Genomic DNA, 22,591 nt, shown 5'->3' on the forward strand with positions numbered 1-22,591 from the left:
ACTTTAAAGCTTATTATTATCATTTCTATCGCTCCTTCAAGATAGGACCCCAGCTTGGCCATGGGTAGATATACTACTCCTACAGTATATGAGCTTCAGGCAGTACTACTTAGCAACCAGTAGGTGTCCTACCCGACACCAGGGTGTTAAATGTCTCAATGGAAGGGTAAGGAGACCACCTCTCCAACCACTGCAGATGTACTAGATGTAATGCATTAACAATTAACTACTCTACCATACAGACTAGTTAAATTCATGTTTTATTCATTAAAATACGTTATCTTAAACTAGACATGTGTGGCTATTTAATTATCATCATAAAATGCGATACATGGACCCCCAGGGGTCCTTAGTTGAGGGGGTCCCCAGCTAAATAATCGATAGTTAGGAACAAAATTGAGTGTACAAACGGAACCCAATGGACTCTGTAACTCTGAGAGGAACCATTTGGTTCCATTTGTTACAGGATTGTACAGAGCAGATTGGGGTCCCAGAGATAATGGGGGTCCGTGGCCTAATGCATATCAAGCCTGAGATCATTGAAATTAAGACGGTTAAGAATCACTGTCTTCGATCATACCAAATGAACAATCTTGGTTTTGCTGTTAGGTGCTTTTAGTTTGGTTTAGGTAACAATGAGCTCAGCTGTTGAAAAATAATCTAGTCCGACCTGTAAAGTGGTCTGAAACGGAGTCAGGGATCCTGATGGATGGTGGATGTCTGCTGTAATCTCAGTCGTTCAGCGGGTTGTTCCGGAACAGGTACTCTGCCTGAAAGGAGAACAAACAACAAAAAAAACGGACAATCAGACAAATGCTCTCACTGTCACTCAAAAACCTGTTGATGATCAACCCTGTAGCCGTAAACAAAGGCACTGAATTTTTTTTTTTTTTTTTTTTTTTTCATTTCATTTTTATGTTTATTCAACTTTTTTACTTCTATATGAACTTTGTAAGCATAGATTTCCTAAGACAGAGGCAAATTCTACATCCTGCACTAAAGTATAAAAATAATTTTCATCACTTTCAACCCGGAGTCCTTAATTTGGGCATTTCATTTTAGGCATGCTTAAAATATGTAGATCATATATTATATGGTAGATCTGCTATTTTCGCTATGAATACAGGTGCGCCTTGAGATTTTGACTGGCCCATTTGCCTTGGGCAATTGAAAGTCATTGCATTAACTACATACTTAATAGACCAGATTCCCAAGGGAATACCAGGCCCTCTGCTGTTTTATTAAATATGTTCGCGGTAAATCTCCGGTCTACACGCTCACAATGTGTCACAACACTACACGTTGTGAGCTTGTAGATCGTCTGTTTTCACCGAATGTACATCCCAGAATAAGAATGAGCTCAATGGGTTCAAGTGGTTAAAAGAGCAGTAAAGTGTCTGCCCACCACTGCAGAGGTTGTGGGTTTGAATCCACCGCGGTGCATCCGGCTTTGTCGAGTGTCTATACGAACACAATTGGCCCGTGTTGGGGGAGGGTGATATTTGCGATATTTGTCATTCCTACGGGCTGGGGGCGGAGCCTGTCAGCAGCGAGTGTTGGGCGGGAGGAGTAGGACGAAGGCCCTACGTCCTCCCGGTGGGGGCTCCTCTCTGGCAGGTGAGTCAGTAGGATACAACAGCAGTGACAACATAAATGTGTGTGGGGAGGAATCAATTGGCATAACGACTACCAGTGGTATAAAGTAACTAAGTACATTTACTCAAGTACTGTACTTAAGTACAGTTTTGAGGTATTTTTTTACTTTACTGAGTATTTCCAATTTCCAATACTTTTACTTCTACTCCACTACATCTCAGAGGCAAATAATATACTTTTACTCCACTACGATTATTTGAAAACTTTAGTTGCTATTTACTTTGTGTCACGGTGCGAGGCAGGGAGGTGTAGGACCCAAGTGCAAGATGAGAGGCAGAGTAGCTCAAATTAAAGTGTTTATTAACACCAAACAAAGGGAGTAGGCAGTAATCAAAGTCCAGGTACAGGCAAAGTCGATACACAAGTAGGCAGTCAGAATAAGGAGGACGTACAGGGGAAACTAAACTGGGAAAGCTAGGTGAACTAAATACAAAGCATCAACTAGGCAAGGACTAACAATAAACTCACACGACTGTAAGCAACGAGCCAACAGGGAACTGAGGTAAGCACAGGACTTAAATAGACAGGGGATTAACAGGACGCAGGTGAACACAACAGACAATCAACACAGGATAGGCTAAAAGGCAACGAGCACAGGTGACTAGGTTTACAATAATTACAGGGAGGTGAGACAAGACAGGAAACAGTAAAGGCAGACAGGAAACACTACTAAAAAACAAGAGTACGGAAAACCAGGGCAAAGGCAACAGAGTTACAATACAAGACACAGAACATAATGAACAACGGCCTAAACGGGCCTAAAGAACAGCCCTTAGGAGTCCAACACCATATAAGGGCATTCAAGGTCTAAATAATAAAGTCACCGTCCACGGCCCGAGGAGCGGGCCGTGACACTTTGCAGATTATAAAGATTTAAAACATGCATTAACCATTTTAGCCCTATTTTATACATAGGCCATTTTCAAACATTTTAGTACTTTTGGTACTTTAAGTACAGTATATCTTGATGCCAATACTTTTGAACACCTTTTAGCCTTTTACTTGCAACAGAGTATTTCTATATTGTGGTATCGCTACTTTTACACAAGTACAATATCTGAGTACTTCTTCCACCACAGGTGACTACATTGGGGAGAAAAAGGGGGTTAAAAAACGCACACCAAAGAAGTGGTTGAAAGAACAGGGGTGGGAGGGGGTGTAAGCTGTTACCAGATATTCCACGGGGTCCGGCGGCCGCACGGCGCAGCACTCGATAAGGCCCTGTGTGAGGGTGGGAATGACGTTCTCCATCAGGTAGCTCCTCATGGGCAGTGACTGGGCCTCCAGGAGCCCGTCCTCCTGCCTCCTCGCCTCCTCCAGCTGCTTACTCTGACAGGAGCAGGGGTGGAAAAAGTACTCAAATGTTTTTACTTAAGTAAAAGTATCAATACTGCAATGTAGAAGTACTCCGTTACAAGTAAAAGTCCGGAATTCGAAATTGACTTGAGTAAAAGTACCAAAGTATTGGTATCAAAATGTACTTAAAGTACCAAAAGTAAAAGTACTAAAATGTTTGAAAATAGCAGATCTACAAGCTCACAACGCACGCACGCAGGCACACAACAAAACGTTCATTTCAGTGCACGAACGATTTTGTTCACGGCAATGAACTAGTTCTTTTGAACGAATCGATCATGAATGACCCATCACTAGCCTACAACAGGGGTGGGCAACGTTGATGATGGAGAGGGCCACTATATTTCCCCACTTCACTCCAGAGGGCCACATTGCATATACTGTCTTATCTCCGCATTTTTACTTTTTTCGTAAATTAATGCCGTACTTCGCCATTCTATGTCACAAAAGTAGCAAAAATAGCCAATCTACAAGCTCAAAACGCGCCACAGTGCGACGCGTTTTGAGCCTGGCCAATCACAGCGCCTCCTGGCCAATCACAGTGCTTTTTTTCCGGGACTTGTCAGAATCTAGTTGCATAAAAAGAAGTCTCGGAAAAGACGCACTGTGATTGGCCAGTAGTCAGGAAGCGTGCCCCCTTTAATATGGCGGATCTAATATCGGAGGAACCGTCTACCTGTATGTGTCTATGCACCTACCCAGTCCTCCCAGCGGGCGGCCCTCTGCTCTGCCTCCTCGGCCTCCAGGCGCTCCGTCTCGGCACGTCCCCGGGCCTCCAGCCGGAGCCTTTGGTCCGCCGCGCTCCTCTCCTCCTCCTCGGCCTCCTGGCTGCTGCGGCCGTAGTTCCTGGGCGGCCCCACGGCCTGGACGATCTTCCGGGTCACCAGCGTGTAGGCGGGGTCATCGCCGCTGGCTATCTCTAGAGGAGAGGAGGTACGATGAAGAGGTTTGGTCTATATATCGGTCATTATATTCTACTTTTTTTTTACCAGTTATGCAGCCGATGTGTCCCGATAATCAATTAATGGGTCCTGTTACCCATGTGTTGCAGTGGGACGTCCAGCTCCTCAAAGTAGTTGAGCACGGTCTCGTCCTCCACGTTGTTCTCTCTGTAGCGACTCAGACGCCTCAGGAAGAGCTCCTGGCTGTAAGAGGTGTGCTGCTGGACCAGGCTCTCTGGCAGGTTCACGACCCTCTCCTTCAGGAAGCTGTCCGACGCGTCCAGGCAGAACACACAGTCTAGAACAAACCCAGCAACAACTGTTGAAAATATCGGTATCGATTTAAAAAAAGAAGGAAAAAAAGGAGTTCTTATTGTATGGTGTGTGTGATATGAAATGTGAGTTTACCATAATTTGAGTTATCCTTAATCATATTCCATCATATTCAAGGGCTTTTGCAGAGAAATGAGACAGACTCCAGTCACTTTCAAATTAGAGCGCTGCAGAGGGCAGGTGTGTGTGTGTGTGTGTGTGTGTGTGTGTGTGACCAGCTGACGCTCGTTGGCGCTCGTTAATGTTACATGCATCAAGGCAATTATGCTTCTGCACTGTCAAATAGACCAACATCTAATCTAACTAAGATTTAGTGGGACTCATTCAAATGACCACCAGTGAGTCCCGGGACTCACTTCATTGGAAACCTAACAACATCACTGTATTATATTAGATATATTAGATGGTATGTTGATATTATAACAACGTTATTTTATTAGATATGTGATGTTGTTACCTGACAATTAGTTGACTTTTGGTGAAAAAGCCTGCATATATCGGTATCGGTTGATATCGGTATTGGAAATTAGGAGTTGGACAATATCGGAATATTGGATATCAGCAAAAAAGTCAATATTGGACATCCCTAGCCTAGATAGAACCCAGCACAACTGTTGAGCTATACAGGCAGAGCACACAGTCTAGAACAAGAACTTGGCACCTTGTGTGCACCTTGGGATGAGATTGGTTCAGAACGAAGATGTGAATTTGGTTGACAGCCATCATTTTATGTCATTGGTTGTGTCTCAATCTAACAAATTATAGATTAGTTAAGTGCCAAAAGTTGTATCTTCCAGGGATTTTTATAATGTTTTACTTAATTTGTTTACTTTCTTTCTGCCTTTCTTTCTTTCTTTCTTTCTTTACTTACTAACCCTTATATTAAACTGCTCTGCGACTTTGATGTTATAATTGCTTTCAAGTGTTATGGTTTCAGTGCCATTAAAATATTGATCACAGACTGTCAGTGTCCCAAACCCATTTCATTTGTATTTGATGTTTTTATAAGAGTTTTTATATATGTCTTTCAAAGTTGATAGCAATGGATTGTTTTTGGTCCAAAAATGCAATAATAAATATTTATTTCATTGTGGTATTTATTATTTAATGCTTGGACTAATAACGTCCATAGATAGCTGTGTTCATAGACATCTGTGTTCTAACTAGCATGATGAGGATGACAGAAAAAAGCAATTCTGCAATGTGGCCTGCATATTTCATGTCTATTGTATATTTCAGTAACTGGAGACAGAAATGATTACTGTTACTTGGATGAGATAAAAGTATTTCGGTATGAACATATGCACTTTAGTTGTAACCAAGTATCCTGGATCCATAACTCCATGTTTGGCATTTGTTACTAACTAAAATGCAGGGAGTTATGATTATTTTAATAGTGGAGAGACCGCCTTCTTCAATGGACGCAAATGCATTAGAAGGCTCCCCCTTCCCAATATGCCAGCCGTGGAGACAGGTCCCACCAATGAACTGCACCGGCCAATGAGAGGTATACTACGTTTCTATATCTATGGTCTGACCCATAGATATAGAAACCTAGATACCTCATTGGCCTCTGCAGTTCATTGGAGCGACTGGTATCGCAAAACCTTTGTGCTTCCGCCCTCAGTCGCGTGCGTCACAGAAGGGGGCCTCCAGTAGGCCTAACCGAACGCCCCCTTCTGTGACGTTCAGTAGGTCTCTGATTGGCCTACCGAACGTCCCCTTCTGTGACGCACGCGACTGAGGGCGGAAGCTGGTGCGCGCCCGAGATACGAACGCTTCAGAGCCGAAGGAGGCGTCTACCTTTATATGTCTATGGCATAGATATTCAACTGGCGGCCCGCGGGCCACGTGCGGCCCGCGAGGAGCTTCCTTGTGGCCCCTGGCCATATTCCCAAAAAAAATATATATATATATATATATTTTTTTTTTTTTCATAATTATTATTTATTTTAACTTTGATTTATGTTATCAAAGTTAAAACAGTACAAATTATTTATCCTTCATTAGTTCTTGAAAGGCCATCTTTCATTGGAACTTAACTTAGAACCTTAAATAGAACCGAATTAGACCGAATTAGACCCGAAAAAAGGTTCATTTATATTGGTCAAATAGAACCGAATTAGACCCGAATTAGACCGAATTAGACCCGAATTAGACCCGAAAAATTTCGCGCACGCGCGCGTGCATTTGCGCTGTGTGGCCCCCGACTCCAAATTATTTTACAGTTGTGGCCCCCTGCCTAATCTAGTTGAATACCCCTGGTCTATGGTCTGACCTACTGTAGGTCTGTGTGTGGGTGTGTCTATTCTCTTTTCAGGCTGCGACCCCCAAAAAGAATCATATTTGAACTGGGGACCCCTCACCCAGACAAGTACTTGGAATTGTAGGAGTCAATATTGTGAATGGTTCTCTTCAATCTGGCATTTTTCCTGGGGACCTGAAAACTGCAGTTGTCAAGCCTCTCCTTAAAAAGAGCAGCCTTGATGCTGCTGTACTAAATAATTATCGGCCCATATCTAACTTACCCTTTTTAGGTAAAGTTATTGAAAAGGTTGTACATCAGCAACTGAGTCACTTTTTACTTTTAAATAATTGTTTTGACAAGTTTCAGTCAGGATTTCGGCCCCATCATAGTACCGAGACTGCACTCATAAAGGTTCTAAATGACATTCGCCTTAATAATAACTCTGCCAATGTCTCTGTCCTAGTTCTACTGGATCTTAGTGCCGCGTTTGACACTGTGGATCATTCCATTTTAATACAAAGATTAGAGCACTGTGTGGGACTCTCTGGAACTGTCATAGAGTGGTTCAAATCATACCTTCAAAATAGGAAATACTTTGTCTCTATTGGAAACTGTGTGTCTGAACAGGTGTCCATGACCTGTGGGGTTCCGCAGGGGTCCATTTTAGGACCCCTCCTATTTAATCTTTATATGCTTCCCCTAGGACACATAATAAGCAAGAATAAAGTCAATTACCATAACTATGCAGATGACACACAAATCTACATATCAGTTACATCAACCGACTATGGTCCTGTTGATTCCCTCTGTCACTGCATTGAGGAAATCAATGACTGGATGCGGCAAAATTTTCTTCAATTAAATCAAGATAAGACTGAGATAATTGTTTTTGGACCACAGAACCAGAGACAGAGAGTAATCTCTCACCTTAAATCCCGGTCTCTTATACCTAAGAGTCAGGTAAGAGATCTTGGTGTTGTCCTAGACTCAGATTTAAATTTTAACAGTCATATAAAATCTGTAATTTCATCTGCCTACTATCACCTTAAAAATATTGCAAGAGTCAGGGGAATTATGTCCAAGCAAGACTTAGAAACACTTATACATGCTTTTGTTTCCAGTAGACTGGATTACTGTAATGGTGTGCTCACAGGACTCTCAAGCAAAGCGCTTAGACAACTCCAACTGATTCAGAATGCTGCTGCTAGAGTCCTGACCAAAACTAGAAAATATGACCATATTACACCAGTCCTAAAATCTTTACATTGGCTACCAATCACCCAGAGAATTGATTTTAAAATTTTGTTACTTGTCTATAAATGTCTCTGTGGATCTGGGCCCAGCTACATCTTAGACATGCTGGAGCCATATGAACCTTCTAGAACCCTTAGGTCATCTGGGGCTGGCCTATTAATTGTTCCATTTGTTGAAACAAAACATGGTGAAGCAGCATTTCACTACTATGCACCACAAACCTGGAACAATATTCCAGCTTCCATTAGACAATCCCCAACCATAGCTGTTTTTAAGTCCAAGTTAAAAACATATGTATTTAACATTGCTTACCCTACCCAATGATGGTTAAGAATAGCTAGGTCTTGCCTGGTCTTTAAATGACAATGTCACTTTTTATTATTATCATGTTTTGTATAAAAGGTGGGAGTATTTATTTTGCTCCTTTATCTTATTTTAATTGTATCTATTATATTCTCCATTTATTTTTAAAGTGCAATGTTGCACTTTGTATTATGATTTTGTTTTTATTCTGTAAAGCACTTTGAATTGCCCTGTGTATGAAAAGTGCTATATAAATAAAGTTGCCTTGCCTTGCCTTGCCTAGGAGTTGAGGCAATACATTTAGTTTTACTCAGTTCCACAGACAAATATTGTGAAAATAGCTGATCTACAAGCTCACAACGCCTCGCAACTCTTCCTCTTTCTGGTCTGTTAGTATTTTTAGGTACAATTTTCCCACTGTCATCTGGGCCCCCCACCCCCCACAATCATGTGGCGACCACTGTTTTAGATGACAGAGATTTTGCCAAGCCCTCTGCCTTCGCTGACTTACTTTTTGGATTTTGACCAACACAGTTTTGACCAACACAGTTTTGATGTTTGCCTGCTCTTTTTTTGTGTCTGTGTCTGAGTCCTTTTCACGAGTGCCTGACACAGTCTAGAAAAAACCCAGCAGCACAACTGTTGAGCTACAATGCTCTGCTGGGATGGAAGTGGACCAAGGTTGGTAGGTTGCTAGTAGTTATGGGAATACCACTTGTTGTATAAACTCGTAACCCTTGTCATGCCTGCTTATCTTGAAGCTAATGGTTTCTTTAGTACGGTAGTATTGAACCAAAGCTGATTCTCTTGGTATTACACAGCCCTGAATTTTGCATCAAATATTTATATTTATATTTTTTTCCATCTGGTGTGAGGGTTATCCTCCTGAGTAGGGCATGTTATGAGGTAGGACAGACACACCAGGAATGATGTTCTTGTTGTGAGGAGGGACCTTGGACTTCACATCTTCTGGTTCGTCCTCATCAGCTAAGGAGAGAAGAAAACCTTACGTTTGATATACAGTAATGAGGTGACAATAAAGCAATGACAGTGCTGCAAGATGGCACCAAACTGCAAAACATTTGAATCAGATACTGTACATATGTTTTAAATATAATAATTTATGTTGTGTGCATGTTATTTGTGCATTGTGTTATGTTTGACCCCAGGGCTGGGGTCAAACCATTTAGGAATCAATTGTTTGCGGAGGTGGACTTTCTTTCCATTGAAAAAACTAAACCAAAACAAAACAAAAATGTACTAAAAAAGCAAACAGATAGCAATTAAACATTACTAATAAAATGCTACTTGGATTGAACTGTATAGAGGACCGGATGGATGCCTCACCAGAGAAGAGCTCCTTGGCCTGCTCGTAGGTCTTGGGGAAGGCGTCCAGAACAAAGCCCTGGTTCTTACAGGCCGACGACCTCAGTTTGTCCCTCATCACCCTGATCACATACTGCTCCTCCAAACGCCCTGACACACGCACAACAATGTACAGTAGGAAAGAAGATTTAACTATTTAAGCCTGATTCATGCATGTAGCAGAGCAAAAAAATTGCAGATCTACAAGCTTACAACGTGTTGCAATGTGAGCTTGTAGATCTGATATTTTCAACAATAAAAAATGTAATAGTTTGGACAATTTTGGAAAGAACACATGACATGAGCTGCTTGATGTACCTCCATTCTGTTCCATACTGTCCTTCAGCGCGTCCAGGAGCTCCTGAGCTGCTGCTATGGAGTCTTCATTGTCTTCCTCTGGGTCTGCACTTTTCACTGTAGCTTCCTGGGTGTAATAAGACTTGAGTCATCACTACACGGTCATTAGCTCCATAAAGAACCTCTCACTCCGCTATACAGCTCCGAGATGAGGTTCTATGTCGTCCTCTCCCAGGATCGGTCGAACGTCCGCCAAGGCTCCGCTGTTTACCCTTTTGTAAACGTCGTATCCCAAAACTAATGGTAGATTCCAAATCTCACGGATGTTTTAGGTTTGGACCGGAGCATAATATTTTAGGTCTGGAGCGAAACTACCCGTTTAAATCGCTTATTTAGTCAGCCTGTGGCCATGTTTCCCATTGTAGCCAAACCGGGAGCAGTACTGGCAGCGGACGTAGGGGGGGTTTTCCGGGTTGAATGGGAAACATGGCCACAGGCTGACTAAATAAGCGATTTAAACGGGTAGTTTCGCTCCAGACCTAAAATATTATGCTCCGGTCCAAACCTAAAACATCCGTGAGATTTGGAATCTACCATTAGTTTTGGGATACGACGTTTACAAAAGGGTAAACAGCGGAGCCTTGGCGGACGTTCGACCGATCCTGGGAGAGGACGACATAGAACCTCATCTCGGAGCTGTATAGCGGAGTGAGAGGTTCTTTATGGAGCTACACGGTCATGCACTATATGTGTGGTATATAGGTTTTTTGAGTTTGCTTCCTCTTCCTGATAGTTCCTATAGTTTCTCCCTGTTCTATGCAGATACAGTAGTTGGTAACTTTTTCGCATTTTAGTTTTTGTCTTGAAAACATAATGTCAAGAATCTCATTTACCATGTAGATGGCAGCTTGTTTAGATAGATGCTAGATTTGATGTTTACCTGATATTGTATAGTTTCTTTGAGGCACTACATATTTGTCTTTACACACTACTGCGGTGGTTCTCAACCTTTTCAGACTGCAACCCCCAAAAAGAATCATATTTGAACTGGGGACCCTCCCAACCTAATCATATTTGAACTGGGGACCTCCCACCCAGACAAGCACTAGGAATTGTAGGAGTTGAGGCATTACATTTAGTTTGACTCAGATGACGCAAATATTGTGAAAATAGCTGATCTACAAGCTCACAACGCCTCGCAGCGTGAGGCGTTGTGAGCTTGTAGATCAGCTATTTTCACAATGCTTGCCTCTTTCTTGTCTTTTTTAGTATTTTTAGGTACACATTCTTTTTAAACATTTTTTCACTGTCATCTGGGGACCACATGTTGAGAACCACGGCTCTACTGTGTCTACTTACCTGGTTGTTTATTGACTAGAGTTCATGCTCTGCTTACTCTGATCTGGCTTGATAAGTCACTCTGGATAGAGGTGTCTGCTAAATGCCTAAAAATTGTAAATTGTATGTGTAGGCTACAGTATGTGTATGTGTACGTGCATGTTGTGCGCGCCGGACGTGACTGACCAGGTGTGCGACGGTCTCTGCGATGGTGTCCTGCAGCCTCACATGGTGCAGTTTGTAGTGTTGACAGATGTTCTGAGCCACCGTGCTTTTCCCCACCGCTGGTGGACCCAGGATGCACAGGCGAATGGGCTGGAAGGTAAGCATGGTCCACAACACTCAATAATGGATTACACGGTCTGTCTTTGTGTGTGAGTGTGTGCGTGTGTGCGTGTGTGTGTGTGTGTGTGCGCGTGTGTGTGTGTGTGTGTGTGTGTGTGTGTGTGTGTGGTTCATTTATAGACATTCAAAAAGTAACTTATGCATGTGTACTGTGATTTATGTCTGCACGCTTTACTCTCAGCATGGAGACTCTTTGCACCCTTGTTGGAGAGTTTAAGATGGCCTGGGGATAACTTCAGTGACTAGTACGTCTATGTGCACTAATCCCAAACATAACATCGGACCGTTTTTCTTTTTAATTTTAAGTATTTTAAGTAAATATCCCTTAATTTTTGTGGTCTCCTACATTTTAGTTTTTAATTATTATTTCAAAATATTTTTGAAAATCTCCACCAAAAAGAAAAGCAACATTTTCAAATTTCACGAATAAAATAGCCGAACTACAAGCTCACAACACGGATGTGTTGTGAGCTTGTAGATCTGCTATTTTCACTAGTTTGGGTCCCTTGGAGACATCACATTTGTCTTTTGGGTCTCGAACTAAAGTTTGGGAATCACTGCGCTAATGATGATACTCTATGATGACACTTTCTATGAAGCCTATGTCTGTGATACATTAAAAACATAGTTAAAATGCATTATCTGTTTATAACACAGAGCATGAGCTTAGTTGCTTGGTTGAAGTTGGTTCAGTATTTAGATATTTGATATTATTTGTCATTAGACACGACCCCTTCCTACACAAACCCATTGTAACTTAAACTCCATTTTAACCATGATAGATTCATCAAAGACATCGGTCCTTGGTTCTGGTGATTGAAATGTTCCTTCTAATACGTGAGGGGGCGTGTCTTTTACCGTAATTACTTTTTTCATTTATTTTATTTTCATTTTATTATTGTATTATTATCATTTTCCAAACAAAAAAATACATAATAAATAAATAAAGTCATTGAAAAAACACTGCCCCCCTCAGAAGGCCAATATCAGTCACCAGAACCAAGTTTGAGGTTACAGTGGGTTTATATAGGAAGGGGGCTTGTCTGATAAAATTAATATCAAATCAAAATAGTAAATCAAGCAACTTAAAAACTGTCTGGGGTGTTCACAAAAGCCTGAGTAGAGGTTAAAATGACCCCAAACATGTTTGGAAAGTGAACTATCCCTTTAAGACGTGAGAGGACTATTACAGCAGACGTGTGGTTTTGGTGCGTCATACCAACAGTCCCCTGGTCTGCTTGTACTCGTCCACCACCGAGTCAATGTTCTCCACCAGGCCCGCCTCGCACACCCACTGGATGTTGAACTGCTCTTTCACGTAGACGGCCTCCATGCGGAGGCTCACCAGCATGGAGTCCATCTCCATTTGCTGTGAGGGAGAAAGGAACAGTTGTTAATCCTCTCGGCCTGAGACTTCCATGGAAGGAGGAGGTCTTGAGCTACTGACTGCACAGTCAAATCATGTGTTAAAGGGATAGTTCACCCCCAAAATGACTTTTTTCCTATCGATTAGTCACCCCATGGACACTATTTTTTAGTTTTGGACGCATTCCTAAGCCAATAATTTGATGACCGGCAGCGGTTCCTGCAGGAGACACAAAGAGTCTCCTTTATGTCTCCTACCGGGACCGCTGCCTACCGGTCTGCTGGTCATCAAAGTATTGGCTTAGGAATGCGGCAAAAACAAAACAAAAAAATCCATGAATTCAAGTCTCCATGGGGTGACTAGATAGAAAGAGAAAAACATAATAATTGGTGAACTATCCCTTTCATGTATCTATTTGTAACTCTGAGAGCGTGCAGATGTAACCAAATGGACCCTGCACGCCCTCAGAGTTAAATTAAGCACTCATGGAGTTGAACGTTGGAATGAGGAACATACAGTCAAGTCTCGGATGAGGGAGGCCTCCTCGGACGGCAGTTTCTGGATCTTTCCTGGTCCAAGCACCGAGGCGACGGTCTGAATGAGATGGAGCGAGGGGGGGGGACCTTTGTTAGTTCCGTGGAGGAAATTCTGTTTCAGCTTCAGCCAGCTGAAGGATGCTCAGATGGTCATGCTGAGAGGTCAGGAGGGAGCTGTTATAGGGCTTAGGTGTCTTGCCCAGTAAATTCGACATGTTGACGTCGGGCGGGCCGGGAAGTGAACCGGTGACCTTCTGATTACCAGACAGCCTCCATACCCACCAATACGGCCGCCACACTTCATTTACACACTGGTCAATTATCATTCATATCATGAATACTGTATCTTGATACTTAAAAAAAATAAAATACATTAAAACTATATTAAAAACCTACTGTAAATGCAGTGAGCTAACAGCACAACACATATGTTTTATACTTTTATACCTGTAAACTTGAAGTTTGGAAGTTGAAAAGGCATTAGAGGCATAATAGCATTAATTAACAACACAACTGCAATATTTGTAATAATATTGTCAGTGTATTAAGCTAACGGTATAGAGAAGGATTTGTATTGTGAATTATAGTAATGCAATGATTTATAGCAGGGGTCTTCAATAGGGAGTACGGGACCCCTAGGGGATCGTCAGAGTAACTACAGGGGGTCCGCCAAATCTTTGTGTGATGGGGAACATTAGCCGAAAATAGCAGAGCTACAAGCTCACAGCGCCTTGCACTGCAACATCATTTTATCCAGTGGGGGTCCTAGCTTCTCTATCAGCTAAGGGGTCCTTTGCCTGAAAAAACATTGAAGACCCCTGATTTATTGTATGTAATGTAAACACCAAACACACCTTAACAATGTCCTCCATGGTGTTCTTGGAATCATCCACTGCAAGCAGGTAGTAGGTGTTGGGTTTATGGTCAATCACATTCTGAATCACACTTTGGGAGCAAATAAATGAGAATATTATTATGGAAAAAGATGGGTGGATTCACACTGACAAGTGTGATGTCTCACCAGACGAGCCTCAGTCATGTATAGTAGGTTATCAGGATGCTATACTGTAGTTGTCTGGATGTCTCTGTTGGGTGGAAACCTCATATGTCCAAAACTGTTACTTTTCAGGATTCAAATTCAAAAACAGCTGTAGAGTGTTATGCTGTAGTATGATAAAGTAGGCCGTTAATTTACGAAAAAACACAAAAAGTTTAAATATGGAGAAAAGAGGTTTCTGCCCGACAGCAACGATGTACTGTACTGTTTTGCCACAGTACACTTTGCACATAATGTGGAATTTGTCCTTTGCATTAGCTATCCTAACTATCAGGAACAGTGATTGCCATTAATATAGCAGTGCCCGTTTGTGGTGTCTCTGTCATTCGGAACGTGCTTGTTTGGAACTGGCTTGTTCTGGAGAACTGCTCATCCGATCGACTTTACACTGGACACGGCACCTCCTAAAGAACTCATTCAAAATCGTGCTCACTGGGTGTGCAACAATGAAGGAAAGTGTAAATAGTTGGCATTTAACCTGCACAGACATACCACAATATATATATATATTCATGTCCATCGCCTTGACTACTCACAATTACTACAACTAACTGCCACTGGAACCGCATTTATCCAGAACGAGCTTTATTCAACTGGCTAGGGCACCTACTGTATCACTAGAGTTGCCCCATTAAGCAAGAACACTATCTGTACGTCTATAGACACATTTTTTCCCCCTACAATCTTTTAAAATTATTATTTGAAAAGATTTAAAATTAACAAATTAAATCAAACATTTTCAGATTTCTTTTTCAAAAAATCTTAAATTACTTACTTTAAGAAACGCATTGTCAGCTTATAGGTCGGCTATTTTCCATATTAAAAAGGGGTTCATTCATGATGAATTTATAAGTTTGGGTCCCGGGGTGACACCACATTTCTCTTCACAAATCTTGGGAAACACTGCTATAGAATGTTTCTCACTTTAGATGTGAGAGGTACGTAGAGTACAGGGTTAAAATCTTTTCAATTACTCTCTTAGTCTGCAGTATACTTCAGATCAATATTATCTAGACAGATATTCGATTGCTTTGACCACTTTGCTAGAACTAACATGCCTTTGACTTCCACTGCGTTTTATGGGCTGGAAATGAGTACAACCATTTTTCATACTTTCCAGACCGGCAGAGGAAACCATAATGTGCCCTGATGCTCCATTAGCCTTATAAACGGGCTGTTCCATTTTGCTCAAGAGAAAAAAGTCTACATAGCAGACATCTATGAAAGTCCCTGAATGTAAATGTGCCTACTGTAGGCGTATGTATGCTACCATACTTTTTTTTTTTTTGAGGAATACTCGGTGACTTGGACTCAGTGGTGGAAAAAGTACTCACATTTCATACTTAAGTAAAAGTATCAATACGGCAATGTAAATACTTGTTACAAGTAAAGTCCGGAATTCCAAATTTACTTGAGTAAAAGTACAAAAGTATTGGCATCAAAATGTACTGAAAGTACCAAAAGTAGAAAGTAGCCTACTCATTGTGCAGAATGTCCCATTTCACAAGTTCAAAACTGAAAAGAATCTTTTGAAAATAGCCGATCTACAAGCTCACAATGCGTCGCGAATCGCGATGCGACGCATTGTGAGCTTGTAGATCTGCTATTTTCAAATGGCCGAAATATGCTGAAGTGGTTAATGGGTTTTGTAATAATAATCAAAATCTACAAAGTAACTAGTAAAGTTTTCATATAATTGTAGTGGAGTAAAAGTACAATATTTGCCTTTGAGATGTAGTGGAGTAGAAGTAAAAGTATTGAAAATTGGAAGTACTCCAGTAAAGTAAAATACCTCAACATTTTACTTAAGTACAGTACTTGCGTAAATGTACTTAGTTACTTTCCACCACTGCTTGGACTCACCTTGCCAGATCGCTGATGTGAATGGTGGGGACAATATTGGTTCCTTCACCAAAGACAGGTATCACTGGAGCCTGCCCCAGCCATGACGTCTGGAAACAATAAGTAAGATAAAAATGAATTAACATGAAATATAATACACAGAAATAAACGTACTGACGGACGGACAGACGAACAGACAGGTAAAGACCTTGAAAAAGAAGTGGAAGATTTGTTCTCCCATTCCATAATGAAGTCCTGATGCCAAAACATATGTTGAGAACAACGTCCTTTTCTGGAAAAAAAAAATGAATATATATAATCAAATAAATAAATAAACAAACACGAAGGCTTCCAAGTATGGTCAAAATATGAGCAGGGAACCGAAACTGACCGTTTTCCCCATTTTCACCACCAGCTTCTCAAGGTCAATGTGCCTTTTGAAGTTGGGATGTGCTCTTCTCCTCCGGTAGTCCTCGTCGGTGAATGGAATCTCTACGTCCTCCTGTTACAAAACACACGTGCCATAGTACCGTTTCTCAAAGTGGGCTCCTTGAGGGGGTTCCGGGGGCAAAATGTGTTAATATATAGCCTTAAAATCTATTTTACCACTTCAATGCCATATTTAATCCACAAGCTCATTCTGATGATTTTGTACTTTTACTCAAGTAACATTTTGAATAGAGGACTTTTACTTGTAACTGAGTATTTTCCATGTGGTATTGCTACCTTTACTTAACCCCTTAACCCCTCTAGTGAAACAGTTGGCTCTGTACTTGGTCTGCTCTCGTTTCCTTCTACACCAAATCTCTTTGTGACGCTTAAAGATCTGCTATTTCTGGGCAAATATTCTCCCCCAGAATAGGGGGATGCTGGGGTTCAAGTGGTAAAGTAAAACATCAGTAATCCTTTCTCCACCACTGGTGTACTGCTGGCTCAGAGGTGTACTCACAGGGTCCACAGGCTTGCTGAGGGCCCATGTCATCACGGTGGATATGAGGATGAACATCTTTGGACCACCGAACCTGCTCATGTCCTGATGGAGGGCTGGAAATACAGCATCAAATCACACATCAGCAGTGGTGTAATGTAACTAAGTACATGTACTAAATGGAACCAAATGGACCCTTACGGGTCCATTTGGTTCCATTCGTACACTCTCTGAGTTGTGGTGGTTTGTGTCCTATAATGCTTACCTAACTGGGAATTTAAAAACAAAATTAGAATCGCTGCCATGGGAAACAGATATCGGGCCCTATTTTTGCCTGCCTTACCTATTATCCCCAAACTTCTTTGAAAATGTTTTTATAAATAGTAAGAAATGGCAAATAGTTCAAATAGCCAATCTACAAGCTCACAACTTGTCGCGGTAGATCGGCTAGTTGAACTATTTGAAAATGTTTTTAAAAATAGTAAAAAATGGCAAAGAAGTTTAGGGATAATGGGTAAGGCACCGGCAAAAAGAAGGCCCGTGATGTAATTCAAAACATGATGAAACATGGAACAGCCTGTCTACCCCTCAGCCAAAGCGGAGTCCCCCCCTATGGCCCTGAGTATTGTCTGCACAGCCAAACCCTCGAGCAAGGCATTTGATGCTCCGTCGCTGCCTGTACCTGAGACGGCCCAGGAGGCTTCTTCCACCTGCTCGGCATGCTGGGTAACGTTGTAGATGATGACGTCGCAATTCATCAGTTGCTGGAGAAGCTCAGGCCTTTTCGGTTGCTGGAATGCGCACGCACATACACACACACACACACACACACACACACACACACACACACACACACACACACTCCGACTTAAATAAACATTGAATTTTACAGTGTGGTGTGGGGTCCCAGAGATGAAAACAAAACAAAACAAAACATCAAATGGAGATCTATGGTCTAATATGCATATCTCTGCTGTCTGGCAGGAACCAGCTAACTCCAAAATGTTCATTTTTCAGGAAATTAAAAAAACAAAACAAAAATGGAGTTAGGAGGTTTTGTTCATCATTGATAAGAACAGCTGAATGGACCTCCAAGCTCACAATGAGGCTGGAGGTCAAAAGGGGGTGGAGCCTGGAGTAAGCAAAACCAGCTAACTCCTCCCTGCTTTGCTTGAGTTAAATGGTTTAGCAGAAAGTTTGAGGATCCAATGGAGTTAGCTGCTTTTGTCAGAAGCACTTTTTAATACTTTTCATTGGTTCAATATTTTTTTTACCAACACACAGACGTAAAGGGTGTTCAATAGCACTGACTTATGGGGAAAAAAATGCATAAGTGGAAGAATTGAGTTAGCTGGTTCTTGCCAGACAGCAAAGATATCAAACTGGAGGTCTTTGACATTAAAATGGTTGAGAATCACAGACTTACAAAATACTCCTCCAGAACATGTGTGTGTTTCTCTGTAGATTGGTTAGAAACGGTCCCCACAATGTGAAAGCTGTCGTGTCCCGGCCTGGTGGGTTCGTCCTGTTCCCCGATGCCCCCCTCCCCGTCCGCTACCAGAGACGCCCCAACCACACAGGACGACAGGAACTGCCCAAAAGGGAATGCAAGGTAGTGTAAGTGATGTGTTTTGGTTAAAACAAAAGGTTTTTGGTTCAAAAGTTAAAACTCAATATTCTGATGGTAATCATTGCTATCTTTTTTAACCATGTAGACCTCATTGAGATCTCATTGAGATCTTATATGAGAGAAACCAAGCATACATGCAGAATTTAAGCAAACACAATCAGCAAGAGTGTTTTATTCAGTAACAGGGGTGTCCCTGTCTCTCCAGCTTTTTAATAAACACAAAATACATTTTCAGGTGGGTCACCAATTTCAGGCAATCAGGAGAGAGTTCCAATTTAGCAGCTCCAATGTTATAGTGTGCCAGTTCCTTGTGCGTGCGTGCCTGCGTGTGTGTCATCACTTGTTTATCCTGTACCCTGTATGAGTTCTCTCTCCTGATATTGGTATCCAGGGCTGCCAAGTTTCAGGAAAATCTAGGTGTGAGACTCATCAGGGACGCACACATGCACGTGATTCTTAAAATGTAAAATTCTCTATTTAGCTGTCTTAGGGTCTTCTTTCATTTGTATCAGTCATTGCCATCAAACAATATATGTGAAGAGGTTAAATTGCGTGACTCTCACTCTCAAAGGGTGAGACTTCGCAGCTCTGTTGGTATCCCCACCCCGACCTGAAAATACATTTTCTGTTTATTAAAGAGATACGGCAGACCCCTACTGGACAAACACTGTATAGCAGTGGTTCTCAACCTGTGGTACGCGTACCACCGGTGGTACTTGAGCCCCCCCCTGGTGGTACGCGGAAGAATCTTCCCAAAAATGAAAAAAGTGGGGGGAAAATGAAAAAAAAAAAAAAAAAAATTATATATATGAAAACATAATAAAACTATCGAAATACTACTTTGAATGGAAATAACATTACCATAATATCACTCAAATTTAATTTAAAAAAGGTTTTGTTGAACACTTTGTCAGCGTGGGAACAGCGCATTTCCTGGCTGTTACACACTGTGCGTTCGGAAATTACGCACCGGAGCACACTCGCCTATTAGTTTGTATTGGCCAGTGCGCTCAGTGCTGTATTTTCGAACGCAGCTTTGAATGCGCCGGTACTGGTAGCCACGATCAAAACAAACACGGTGAAGGGCAGGGGTGAAAGTGGGCCGGCACGGTCCGGAACGGCGTTCCGGTAAAAGATTCGGTGGCGGAACGCCGTTCCGTTAAGAAAAAGTCAAAGGCAGCTGTGAAAATCCCATATTAAATAACCTGCCACAGACCCATGGCCATGTTCAAGAATAAAACATAATCTACTACTTTTTTTTTCTCCCCCCGTTCCGCATAAACAGCTGCTTTCGCGTGAAGTTAAGTAGTTTCAACTAGGCTACCTGGGTACTTCTACTTCTAGTAGTATGATTTCAAAATAAAACGTGTGTTGAATTGTAACATTACAAGGATAGAGTTTTAAAAAACCTCTTATTCTGAAATGCACATCGTTTTGAAAGGAAACCAGATTTATTTTCTGGAGGCCACTTGACAGCTTTCTGCTCACGGAACACAGCTCCACTTGACTAACGTGCATCGTCAAAATGTAAATAACACGGACGTGGGTCATGGGACATTATGGAATATAAAGACTTTGTGGCAAAAGTTCATATTTACAACCATGATCTCTGAAACCAAGACAATGTGGGGCTATGGAACAAAAGTGTGTTTTCTTTCATCTTTTCAGAAGGTGAGTAATTCATCTTATCTAATGCTGACAGTGGTGGAAAGTAACTAAGTACATGTACTCAAATACTGTACTTGAGTATAATTTTAAGGTAATTTTACTTGACTGGAGTATTTCCAATTTGCAATATTTTTATTTCTATTCCAATACATCTCAAAGGCAAATATTATACTTTTACTCCACCTCAATTATTTGAAAACTTTAGTTACTACTAGTAACTTTATGACAAAACATACATAAACCGCTTCAGCCCCATTTAAACTTTGGCTTTTTGAAAATGTACTTGGTATTGTACAGTATGGTCAAGTTGGACATGAGTTAATAGCGTCACAATCATTTTTAACCACTTAGCTTTGGCTATTCAAAAATAGCAGGCACGGCACCACGCTATGAGCTTGTAGATCTGCTATTTTTGGAAAAACCTTGAAAAAGTGTTGCATATCTTTGAATATTTATTTTTTTAAAGCGAAAATGAACTGATATCTTTGCTTCTGGGGGTCCCTGGCACAAAACATTTTCAAATGGGGGTCCACGGCCGAATGTTTATCAATTTAGGGGTCCTTGGCATGATAAAGGTTGAAAACCACTGCTCTAAATCCATCCTAAACCCGCCCAAAAAGCATCAATAACCGCTAATAACCGCCCAAAAAAATCGCGCGCGCAAAATATCGCACGCGCGCTTCGCGCGCGCACGATGCCAAACGTGCACGCGCGCTTCGCGCGCGTGCGCGTTTGGCGGTAATGGTACTTGGAATGACAGATAAAATCTGAGGTGGTACTTGTTGTAAAAAGGTTGAGAACCACTGCTGTATAGCAATAATTAGCCTCTATCCTTGCGTTTGTTGATTTCTAACACTTTGGACTAATAACCAGTGGTGGAAGAAGTACTCAAACGTTTTACTTAAGTAAAAGTATCAATATTATGTAGAAATACTATGTTTCAAGTAGAAGTCCCGTATTCAAAATGTACTTGAGTAAAAGTACAAAAGTATCGGCATCAAAATATACTAAAAACACAAAAAGTTAAAGTACTCATTGTGCAGAATGTCCCATTTCTAAATAGCAGATCTACAAGCTCACAATGTGTCACACCACATTGTGACGCAATGTGAGCTTGTAGATCTGCTATTTTCAAATGGCCGAATCTACATTATAGGGCTGTAGTAGTTAGTGTGTTTTGTAATAATAATCAAAATCTACAAAGTAACTAAGTAAAGTTTTCATATAAAAGGCTCTATGCACAGCAGCCATATTATCACTTCCTTCACAGGCGTTACCAATGATACTAATGAAGGCTCTGTTCCATTTAGCACAGTGGTTTCCACGACCCCCATAACTCTGAGACTGTACAAATGGAACCAAATGGACCCGTGAGGCTCCATTTGGTTACATTTGTACACTCTCAGAGCTACACACCTGTAAGGGGCCATTTGGAAGCCCATGAGGGTCCCTGGACCCCAACTGTAGACCCACTGGTGTAACAGAGTGTTTCCAGTGAGCCAACATGCACAATATCAGCACCCTGACTCTGTTTGACCAGAATGGAACAGAGCCTTCATTAGTATCATTGGTAACACCTGTGAATGCTGTCTTCATAATATGGCTGCTGTGAATAGAGCCAATTGTAGTGGAGTTAACGGGCAACATTTTCCTCTGAGATGGAGTAGAAGTAAAAGTATTGACTTTTGTAAATACTTAAGAAAGTAAAAATACCTAATGCTATGGACCAGAGGCTAGGCTAGATAAACTTTCCTGACAAACAGGCAATGCAAGAGCAACTGTAGGCCTACAATGATCGCTGACAGAAACCTTATTAAACTTTGTATTTATTTACTCCAACTTGTAAATGCTTACCTTGGCAATGCATTTGGATGCATACGAATCTAAATTGTTGATGAAAACTCGTTTCGCACGGTGCTTCACTCTGTCCATGTTAGCGTCTCCCCGTTGCTATGCAACCGACCACCTGCTGCTCTCTATGGTGTGAATGGACCAATTGGAGATCACATAGCCCAGAGGGAAGGTAGTTGGTTGCCTTGGAGACATGACACAGCTTATCCAGTGGTGTAAAAAAAAGAACTCAATGTATTTACTTAAGTACAAGTATCAATACCGCAATAGGCTATAG

General features: G+C 41.5%; 1 protein-coding gene across 1 annotated transcript; it reads right to left on the reverse strand.

The window, feature by feature from the left end:
• Positions 1 to 731: 731 nt before the first annotated feature.
• Positions 732 to 22,395, reverse strand: ak7b (adenylate kinase 7b; the record flags this gene model as incomplete). The annotated part of the gene is made up of 18 exons (XM_084044508.1): positions 732 to 770; positions 2,827 to 2,985; positions 3,711 to 3,931; positions 4,051 to 4,251; positions 9,013 to 9,078; positions 9,439 to 9,567; positions 9,775 to 9,880; positions 11,278 to 11,406; positions 12,656 to 12,805; positions 13,319 to 13,396; positions 14,193 to 14,283; positions 16,259 to 16,347; positions 16,446 to 16,529; positions 16,629 to 16,739; positions 17,187 to 17,281; positions 17,848 to 17,956; positions 18,592 to 18,756; positions 22,318 to 22,395. 18 exons carry the CDS (start codon positions 22,393 to 22,395, stop codon positions 732 to 734), a joined length of 2,100 nt encoding a protein of 699 aa, XP_083900634.1.
• Positions 22,396 to 22,591: the final 196 nt, after the last annotated feature.

Source organism: Gymnoscopelus microlampas (assembly GCF_963454915.1).
Source record: "Gymnoscopelus microlampas genome assembly, chromosome: 20".
NCBI lineage: Eukaryota > Metazoa > Chordata > Actinopteri > Myctophiformes > Myctophidae > Gymnoscopelus > Gymnoscopelus microlampas.